This window comes from Terrapene carolina, unplaced genomic scaffold, assembly GCF_002925995.2.
Source record: "Terrapene carolina triunguis isolate 2854851 unplaced genomic scaffold, T_m_triunguis-2.0 Scaffold93, whole genome shotgun sequence".
Classification (NCBI taxonomy): Eukaryota; Metazoa; Chordata; order Testudines; family Emydidae; genus Terrapene; species Terrapene triunguis.
Window position 1 is genome coordinate 19,921,479 of NW_020664444.1, and position 11,052 is coordinate 19,932,530.

The 11,052-nt window shown below is 38.8% G+C and overlaps 1 protein-coding gene across 1 annotated transcript in view; it reads left to right on the top strand.

Annotated features, from left to right (window-relative positions):
• Window positions 1–11,052, top strand: part of SNX29 (sorting nexin 29) — a 472,333-nt gene that overhangs the window by 54,186 nt on the left and 407,095 nt on the right. The window contains exons 8-11 of the mRNA XM_026650716.2: window positions 350–719; window positions 1,510–1,628; window positions 9,846–9,927; window positions 10,495–10,577. Coding sequence (XP_026506501.1) covers window positions 350–719; window positions 1,510–1,628; window positions 9,846–9,927; window positions 10,495–10,577 — 654 coding nt within the window. The remainder of the gene's footprint in view (window positions 1–349; window positions 720–1,509; window positions 1,629–9,845; window positions 9,928–10,494; window positions 10,578–11,052) is intronic.

Below are 11,052 nucleotides of genomic sequence, written 5' to 3' on the forward strand. Positions count from 1 at the left end.
TAAATATGCAGGCAAGAATCAGTCTGGAGATAATGAGGTTAGTTCAATCACCTCAACTGATAGAAGAGGGCCTCACCCTCCCTGATTGAACTAACCTCGTTATCTCCAGACTGATTCTTGCCTGCATATTTATACCTGCCTCTGGAAATTTCCATTACATGCGTCTGACGAAGTGGGTATTCACACACGAAAGTTTATGCTCCAATACATCTGTTAGTCTATAAGGTGCCACAGGACTCTTTGTTGCTCTTTAAGGAAAGGCAGTAAAGTCCTAAAACATGAATTAGGTATCTCCATTTGTTAGCTGCTTTTCTCTAAAATATGTAAATCAATCTTTTGTTGTCACCAGATTTAAAATGTAGAAAAGATCGAAAGAAGAAGAAAAGGGTGACACACATCATCTCATTTGATGAGGAGGAAGATGAACAAAATTTAGGAGATACTTTAAAGACAGCAGTTGCAGGAGAAAGCTCAGAAGAGAACTCAGACAAGTCTTCAGCTTTTGTGTTACCTTCCTCTGAAGGATCTCTTGTACAAAATTTAAATGGAAATCAGAATACCCATTTGTGGAAAAGCGATTCCATGTTTTTGAATGGAGAGTGTAGTTACCAGAAGCTTGATGTGAAGAGTATTGATGATGAAGATGTGGATGAAAATGAGGAAGAGATATATGGAAAGAAACTGGGAAACAAAGGCGTGGAAACAAAAGTTTCAGAAAAGTGAGTACATAGAGCCAAAACTAAACTGTCTGTGCAGTTCTACTTTGCTTCAAGTGCTTCATAGGAACAGGAAAATTAATTTGCCTAACCTATAAGATCCCTAAACTTTTACCTATTTTTAGAATCAAACTATAATTTACCCAAATAATTCACATGGTAAAAATGTAAAATCTGGTATTCTTCACTTGTTATTTCTGGCAAGGACCAGAAGAAAAACTTGTGAGATTTCCAGGAGTTTCCTTACAAGATTTCCATCTGAGTTTTCAGACTTAAGTTTCAAATAGTCATCCAAACTTTTGGATGATAAATTCAAACCAACCCTTACCCACTGGAGATTTTCCCATCCTTTGTATGTGATCACTTGGATTTTGGTTGTAAAGTCAAATGTTTGTTTTTTAAATGGGAGGTTGGGGGAAACAAAATACATAGTTAAATGACACAGTTTTAATATTTTGTTTTTTGAAATTGCATCCCCCATCCTTTTCCTGATCATGTTTGGCAGACCACTGGGCACTGAAAGTGGAGAACAGGGCACTGTCCAGCCTGCCTGCCTACTTTGGACCAGCCAACTCTGCTGTGAATCTGTGTTATGTTTTGAAACATTTCTTCATACATCTAATCACAAGGATTGGGGTCGGGGAGGGGAGGGGGAACTGAGATACAATTATTTCCCAGCATAACTCATAGCAACTTCTATCCTGAAAATGCTGTACAAAATGAATAATTATATATTATATTTCAAAGAAATTCATAAAACACTGATCACTGCCCATCATATGTTTTTATTTAGGCCATATGATGGGGGCACACGCAATTCACAGATATGCACTTGGACTCCCCTGCAGATCCTGAATGATAATTCAGATATTCTGTTTCCTGTCAGTGCTGTTGGTTCTTACTCCCAGATTGGTAGGTATTTACTATTATCTAATTTCAATAAACTGCTCTAGTTCTCTACTGTGTTCAAACCATGTTCTGGTATACATAATTTTTATACAACTTCAGTGCTATCATTGTTGATAAACATATAAGTTCATATTCTACCTGTATGTATTTGATTTGACATGCTATCAATTCCACATGCTTCTCTTTATTAGTGATTGTAATACAGTAGCCGTGTATTATTTATATGAACTCCCGAATCTCTCAAATGGGCTTTAGCCAGCCATATACTAGAATTTGGATTTTAAGTAAATGGAAAAAAAAATACCCTTTTTAGCTATAAAATATAATTGCATATGTTTTGGCATATATTGTGTAAACTTCAAGAAGTCAATTCCCTTTTTATTCTCCACCACATTTTCAGGATGCATTCTGACTCGATGAATGTTCTATTCATATCCTCTGAATACTAACTTTGTGCATTACACAATTTATTTAAACAATGAGGAGTCCGGTGGCACCTTAAAGACTAACAGATTTATTTGGGCATAAGCTTTCGTGGGTAAAAAACCCACTTCTTCAGATGCATGGAGTGAAAATTACAGACACAGGCATAAATATATATTGGCACATGAAGAGTTGGGAGTTACCTTACAAGTGGAAAACCAATTTTGAAGGCAAATTCAGTGGTTGTGGTCCTCTTCGAATAATTGATGAGGAGGTGTCAATACCAAGAGAGGGCAAATTGCTTTTGTAGTGAGCCAGCCACTCCCAGTCCCTATTTAAGCCCAAATTGATGGTGTTAAGTTTGCAAATGAATTGTAGGTCTGCAATTTCTCTTTGAAGTGTCTTTTTGAAGTTTTTTTGGGTTGAAAAATGGCTACTTTTAAATCTGTTATTGAGTGTCCAGGGAGATTGAAGTATTCTCCTACTGGCTTTTGTATGTTACCATTCCTGATGTCTGATTTGTGTCCATTTATTCTTTTACATAGAGACTGTCTGGTTTGGCCAATGTACATGGCAGAGAGGCATTGCTGGCACATGATGGCATATATCACATTTGTAGATGTGCAGGTGAATGAGCCCCTGATGGTGTGGCTCGTGTGGTTGGGTCCTACGATGGTGTCGCTAGAGTAGATATGGGGACAGAGAAGGCAACAGGGTTTGTTACAGGGATTGGTTCCTGGGTTAGTGTTTCTGTGGTGTGGTGTATAGTTGCTGGTGAGTATTTGCTTCAGATTGGGGGGCTATCTGTAAGCAAGGACTGGCCTACCTCCCAAGGCCTGTGAGAGTGGGGGATCATTTTCCAAGATAGGTTTTAGATCGTTGGTGATGTGCTGGAGAGGTTTTAGCTGGGGGCTCTATGTGATGGCCAGTGGTGTTCTGTTATTTTCCTTGTTGGGCCTGTCCTGTAGTAGGTGACTACTGGGTACTGGTCTCGCTCTGTCACTCTGTTTCCTCACTTTCCCAGGTGGGTATTGTAGTTTTAAGAATGCTTGATAGAGATCTTGTTAGGTGTTTGTCTCTGTCTGAGGGATTAGAGCAAATGCAGTTGTACCTTAGAGCGTGGGTGTAGACAATGGATCGTGTGATATGTCCTGCATGGAAGTTGGAGGCATATAGGTAAGTATAGTGGTCAGTAGGTTTCCGGTATAGGGTGTTGGTTATGTGACCATCATTTATTTGCACTGTAGTGTCCAGGAAGTGGATCTCTTGTGTGGACTGGTCCAGGCTGAGGTTGATGGTGGGGTGGAAATTTTTGAAATCCAGGTGGAATTCTTCAAGGGCCTCCTTCCCGTGAGTCCATATGATGAAGATGTCATCAATGTAGTGTAAGTAGAGGAGGAGCTCTAGGGGACGAGAGCTGAGGAAGCGTTGTTCTAAGTCAGCCATAAAAATGTTGGCATACTGTGGGGCCATGTGGGTACCCATAGCGTGCTGCTGACTTGAAGGTATAAGGTGTCCCCAAATCTGAAATGGCTGTGGGTGAGGACAAAGTCATAAATCTCAGCCACCAGGTGTGCCGTGGTCTTATCAGGGATACTGTTCCTGACAGCTTGTAGTTCATCTTTGTGTGGAATATTGGTGTAAAGAGCTTCTACATCCATGGTGGCCAGGATGTTGTTTTCAGGAAGAAAACCTGATAGTTGGTACAATTTATTTAGATAGTTAACTTAAAAACTGAGCTAATGGAGGATGGATGTAGATCCATTCAGCACATGGGTTGTCTTGCACATTAATTATCTTGCTGATGCCAGAAAATGTGTATGTTTCTATGAGTATTCCATATTATAATATGACACATCAGACATACCGGGGTGCTGTGGAAGAGCAAGTTTCTCTGGCATGTCTTCCAGTGTGGAAAGTGTTCTAGCTGACTGGTTTTCAGTTATCAGTGGGACTAAGTATACTGGCCATCTTGAAGACCACTGTGGACTTAAAATGAAATACCTTAATGGTTTCAGTGAAAATGTTTACAGTAAAAGATCTCATAGCAGGAATTTATAGTTGTCTTAACTAAAAAATGTAAACATTTCTGTTGAATTGTTGAACTGTTAACTAAAATAAAATTGTTTAGAACTGGAATTTTGGAATATTTATCAATTTGTAGAGGTGTGCCTGATGAGGACAGTAATAAAAATATTTTAAAAGTAGCAAAAAAAAATAAATGGTGCAGTCCTAAGTGTGTGTAGATAACAGTAAACAACAGCACATTTGTTTGTGTTGAGGTGTGAAAGGGATACAGAGCACAGGCAGAGAACCGTTATTTTGAGAGCAACAAATTTATGTAATTCCCCTGAGTTGTAACCCTGGTTGAGGATGCCATGACAATGCTCTTCCGGGGGGGGGGGAGCTGCGGTTGGAGGGAGAGAGAGAGAGGTGCATCTTAAATTCACAGTTAATGATATTCGATTGTTCAGGAGGAGGCACTTCATCAGTTGTTGGCAGCTTTCTTTTGACTTCTGTGAGCCCAACTCTGAAAGGTGCTAAGCATTTTCTTGAGATGTATTGAACAGTCTTCAACTTTCATTTACATTAACAGGAGTTGAGGACCCTCTGTACCTTGCAGATCTGGCACTATATGAATAGCTAAATTGTGCACACTATATAAATTAAGAGGACTTGATTCCCAATCCTGTCAGGTGCTGAATATCCTCTTTCCCGTTGCAATTGATGCAGGCGCTGCTCAGCTCCTCAGAATATGGGAGATGTGAATATACTGTAAAACAAAGCTACCTGTAATTTTTCAACAGCTCACTGAAAAAATTGCTAGCATAGACAAGAACTAAGAATTACACTCATACTCATATTTTTACATGGACTGCCAAAAAAATAACATGTTAGAGAGGGGAGCAAACAGCTGTGTTTCTGAAATCCTTAGCAGTTTATGCTGTATGCCTGGCCAGGCGAACATGAACTTTGAGTAAACTCAAGTCAACATTTCAGTTGTGATAGAATAGATTTTATTCTTTTAAAAAAATACATTATTTTAATAAATAGTTTGGTACTATCACTATGAAGTTTTGAAGTATTAAATGTCCTAAACCCGTTAATAATATGGATGTTGGTTTTCTGTATGTCCGTTTGTATTGTTTGTGCCTGACATGGAATTTAGACCTCCACAATGATTTTGTGACACAACGTCTACCTAAACTATTTTAAATATAAAAAACAATACCACTTGTCTAAAAGTGGAGATTGAAAGTTCAAGGAGTAACAGGATGCCACAGATGTAGAATGGCCTAATGCAAATTTTAATGTATTGACGTGGAACAAAGCTTTGGTTTCTGATAGATGCCTACCACAGACACTTCCAAATCTTGAAAAGCCTAATCGTTGAAAGACTCGAATATAGCTGATTCAAAATGATTATATGCATACTTTAGTATTATATTGCAATAGTAAAATTACAAGATTAATATGTGCAATAGGTGATGGTTAAATTTGTGTGTATAATTCACGTGTGTATAAAACTATAATGAATCTTCTCAAAAATAGAATTCACTGTTGGGTTGAGGCCAAGGAATATAAAGTTTCAGTTATAGAAGAGAAATTTTAGGCAGATACTAACTAGAGAAAAATAACTTTATAACCAAAGTCACATGAAGTTGGTTTAATACAGGAATATACAAAATATGGCTGTTTGGCTGAATGCTATGTCTCAATCTCATCTGCTGGGTGTGTATGATAGCCCATTCTCTCTCCCCACTCCCCTGCACCCCCCAACCATAAAGGTCTATGGAGAACTGAATTCTCATAGCAATTTACTTATTCGTCATCCTCCAATATCTACAGTAGCGTTATTTAGATGTTCGAGGAGCCATGGAGAAAATACAGGATTTCCGTAGGGACTGAAAGTGGATTAATTTGGATATACAGTAACTCCTTGCTTAACGTTGTAGTTATATTCCTGAAAAATGTGACTTTAAGCGAAACGATGTTAAGCAAATCCAATTTCCCCATAAGAATGAATGTAAATGGGGGGTTAGGTTCCAGGGAAATTTTTTTCGCCAGCCAAGACCCCCACCCCACTTTTAAACAAACAATTTAATACTGTACACAGCGATGATGATTGTGAAGCTTGGTTGAGGTGGTGAAGTCAGAGGGTGGAAGAGGGTCGGATATTTTCCAGGGAATGCCTTACTGCTAAATGATGAACTAGCTTTTGGCAGACCCTTCAAGGGTTAACCCATTGTTGTTAATGTAGCCTCACACTCTACAGGGCAGCATGAATGGAGGGAGGGGAGACAGCATGGCAGAGACAGAGGGTACGTCTATACTTACCCGCTGGTTTGGCGGCAAGCAATCGATCTTCTGGGATCGATTTATCGCGTCTTGTCTAGACGCGATAAATCGATCCCGGAAGTGCTCGCCGTCGACGCCGGTAATCCTGCTCTGCGAGAGGAGTACGCGCAGTCGATGGGGGAGCCTGCCTGCCGCGTGTGGACCCGCGGTAAGTACCTTGTATTTCGAACTAAGATACTTCGATATTCACGTAGCTGAAGTTGCGTATCTTAGTTCGAACTGGGGGGTTAGTGTGGACCAGCCCACAGACACACACACTGTGTGTGAGAGAGGGAGATGCGCATTGGCCCTTTAGGTAGGCTGATCCCACTCTAAGTACACTGCCTTGTTAAGTAGATCAGCAAGTTGAGACAGCAGCTGCTGCTGCCAGGAAGCTCCCTCTGTCCTGAGCCCTGTCGTGTCCCTCCCCTCCCCCCATGGAGATGGGGTAAGTTGGGTGCAGGAGCAGGGGGACGGACGGACATCCTGACATTAGCCCCCCTCTCTCCTTCCCTTGCACATCAAGTAGGAGGCTCCCGGGAGCAGTTCCAAGGCAGAGGGCAGGAGCTGCACATGGCAGTGGGGGGTGGGACAGCTGAACTGCCAGCAATTGATAGCCTGCTGGGCAGCTGCCACAGAGGGAACTTAGGGGGGGCTGCCAGTCCACCCTGGTTCCAAGCCCCCACCAGCGAGCTCCAATGGGTTGCTCTTCCTGCAAGCAGTGGACAAAGCAGGCGGCTGCCAAACAACGTTATAAGGGAGCATTGCACAACTTTAAACGAGTATGTTCCCTAATTGATCAGCAACTTAACAACGAAACAATGTTAACCGGGATGACTTTAAATGAGGAGTTACCGTACTCTGACATTTAAATGGAAAGACCTTGGTTAGGCTAGCTTTTTTTATGGTCCATTAAAACTACCAAATCAGATGTACGTAACTAACAATGTCGTTACTTTAAAATTACCATTGTCTATTAATGTCTGTGTTCCTACACCTGTGCTTTCATTTCCTTCTGCACTGTTCCTAGTTTTTATGTTACTGCCCCATTCCTCTTTCTTACACTCTTATTTTCATGCCTATCCTGTTGCCTTCTACAGATGGAACACTCTCTCCTTGCACCCAAGCACACTCCACCCCAAAACCCATTTCTTTCCAGAATCCTTTTACCAACTCAGCAGTAATCCCTTACATCATCATTTTTCTGAATGATTATGATCCTGAGATGATATGGAACACAAACTCCAGGGCAGGGAGTGAGTCTGTAAAACTGAGTACATTAAAGATTCTTTATTTTGCCATAAATGTGTCACCAGAATATATAGTTTGATTAGTTACTTGGTTAATTGTTTCAAAAAATAACATGTTTGTTTGAATGTGTTCTCTTTTTAATGACTACTTAACAGTTCAGCAGCATTCCAAATATATGCAGTTCAGAAGTAAAACCTTTCTTCCGTTTTGAATCTGCTGTGTATATTCCCGTAGTTTTTGAGAACCATTAATTGATGAGGTAGATAAATGGGCAGTGTTTTTTAACAAATTTTCTGTAGAATTATGGTGGTAAAAATCAAAGAATAGAACTTGAAAAGAATTAAGTAATGTTGTACTGCCCTCTATTGTTGTTTCATATACTTGCAACTAATAAAATATCAGTAATTGAATAGTTGTATGCAGTGTTGTAGCTGTGTCGGTCCAGGGTACTAGAAAGCCAAAGTGGATGAGGTAATATCTCGTATTGGACCAATTTTGTTGGTGAGAGAGAGACAAGCTTTTGAGTTTACACAGAACTGTTCTTCAGATCTGACTCAGGCCTGAAGAAGAGCTCTATCTAAGCTCAAAAGCTCGTCTCTCTCACCAAAAGAAGTTGGTCCATAAAAGCTACTGCCTTGTCCCAGTAGTTGAATAGAGAAGAACCGAGCAGTCCCTTTTTTTAGATTTAATAAGAATTCTGAGCCTCAGACCCCTATCAGCAATCTTTCTGAGTTTTTACATTTGTCTTTAAATTTTATGTCAGGTTTCAGACCAAAACACCCACAGAGAGAAACTATTTTGTTTGCTAATATAATTTAAGTTATGGTTTTGCCTTTGTTTAGCTGACAACACTGGAGTTTGGTCTGTGACAGTTGCTAATTACTCTGCAATGGTGGGAGGAAATATTTAGTGTTTTAATTGATTGGAAAATAGGGTAGTAGTATGAAAAGATTGTTATTAAAGCATACTGTTTGGATTGTTGAAGAATTGATATGGTATGCACTAACATCCTAATATTTCATCTTGATTTATAGGCTTATTACAGTGATTAGTATCAAGGCTGATATAACTTTGAAATTGTTACAATATACTTTTTCATTAATTTGTAAGGGTGCCTTGACTTCAGTTCTTATTGTAATGCTTCAAGGATGTGTCAAGACGCATCAAGTCTCCATGTTCTGCGAGGTAGCACAACTTGGGTTGAAATTCAGTTGCTTGGAAACAAAGTGGAGAGTTCAGTAATGACTCCACCATTTTAAAAAACAAACACAGACATGCCCCTCCTTATTCAACCCAACATCACTGTCAAAACATTGTCAACCTTCTCTCTCCATTTTTTTTTTAAATCCAGTACTGTTTTAACATATGCCTCTAGGTTTATTTTATGGTAATCTCATTATGATAAAATATATTTAGGATATATGCAGAAAATGTCAGTGAAATATGACTGAATTTTTGTTTCACTTGAACGTTTTATAAGGGACTGAATGGCCCATGGGGCTATTAAATAGAGACAGCATTTGTAGGATGATGGTATGAATATGGATTAACTTTTATTAGGGACATAAAATAGTCAGTGTTAGATGGCTTAGAAAAATTAACTTCTTAATATACAGAACAGATACAGTATGAGGTATAAACTTTTCTACACTGACCCATTAATGTCTAAACCCTGACATGGTGGAATGACCTCTGGAAATGAATGGTCTTCTATGCTTATTTAATCCTCATGTTCTGTATGAAGACTGCCAACAAAGATGTCGGTTGTAATAGTGGGTTATTAAATTTACAAAATGTCAATTTATGCCTGGATTTAAACCACCAGTTCACTTCCCACAGCTCTCAGTTTGTGATGAGTATCAAATTTCATATTTAATTAAATTAAGCATCAGGATTTGTGATATTTCAGGGAAGGCATTTCCTCAGAACTTTGAAACATGAAATTGTGACTGTAAAATGTCAGCACACTAAATGTAATATGACTAAATCTAAAATTCTCAGAAGCACCTAAGTCCATTGACAGTCAATGGGGCTTATACACTTACAAGCCTATTTCCGTACTGAAATTTTGATTTAGGTGCTTTTGAAAATTTTGCCCTTACTACCTTTATTAGTTGCAAGTGTAACAGACAACTATTACATTTTGCTCATTTTGTATGTTGGATTTTTTTTCATTAACTAATTTATGTCCCGTGCATGCTACTTTAGGTAACCTGGAGAATGGAGATGGGCATGAAAGTGCTGTTCTTGCAGTAGAACTGGCTCAGAGAGGATCTGAACTTCCTTATAGGTAAATCAAAGTTAGATTTTCTAATTATAAAACAGAAGTACTTAATGGTAAACAGGCACATGCAAAGTAAAGTTGACACCCAAGCTGTAATTACTCAGTACTCGAAACACACCACTAATCAGATTAATGCTATAAACATTTGGAAAGACAAATGCCTAAGTCCATACTTCCATATTTTCATAATCTTCTTAATATTTTATATGATCTCTAATGATGCTAAAGGAGCCATGTCAAATGGTATCTGGACTTCATCTGGAAGTCATTTTTGCACCATATACTAGTCATATAGTTCGTCTATTTGAATATTAATATTTTCAATATTTATACATTAAGATTAATGCAGAAGTTTTTTTAGATTTTTTTTTTATTTCAAATAAGTTTGGATTAAAATAAAAGTATTTTGCTCTTTATGGCTTCAGCATGTTAGTTTGAGTTACATGTACACATGATGAATAGACTGTGGTCATTTGATCATTTCTACTTCTACAAATCTTGCTTATTAGTCTTTGAATTGAGCATTTTGTGTTCCTCTGGTTAATATTAATGATCTTCTGTCTTTTTAACTAGAGTGGATGTCAGTCCTCCTGTTCAAGTGAATGCTTTAAGCAATCTGTTGCCTTCAACCACTGTGCCAGAATCAATGACAATTAGTAAGTACTTGCTTGAACCATTTAGATTGACAGTATGTGCTTTTCAGAATTAGCTTTTCAAGCTCTACTGATAGTTTGCGCACTCGCTTTCTTTCGCTCTCTGAGACGTTTCTTGTGAGGCAAAGCCTTTGCTCTGATGAACACACTGTACTTCTCTTTTGACCTGCTGGCTATCACTGGGCATGAGAGTTCTGAGATGGTTCTGAATCTGCAGTTCCCACCTAGTGATACTGTGTTGCCAATGTGACACCAGCCTTTTTTCTCCAAAAACTACTCAAAATACTGTCATATTAGAGATGTCTTTAACTATTACCAGAGTAATTGTTTAATTTGATAAAATACCACAGAAGGGCTGGTGGAGAGCTGATCTTAAGCAGTATTTTTTGTTGAGATACTGTTTATTTTGCCTGACATCTAGCCAGAGTAGAAAACCCCTCCACTTCTCCCATTGCCACTCATTCTACTCATTTGATAT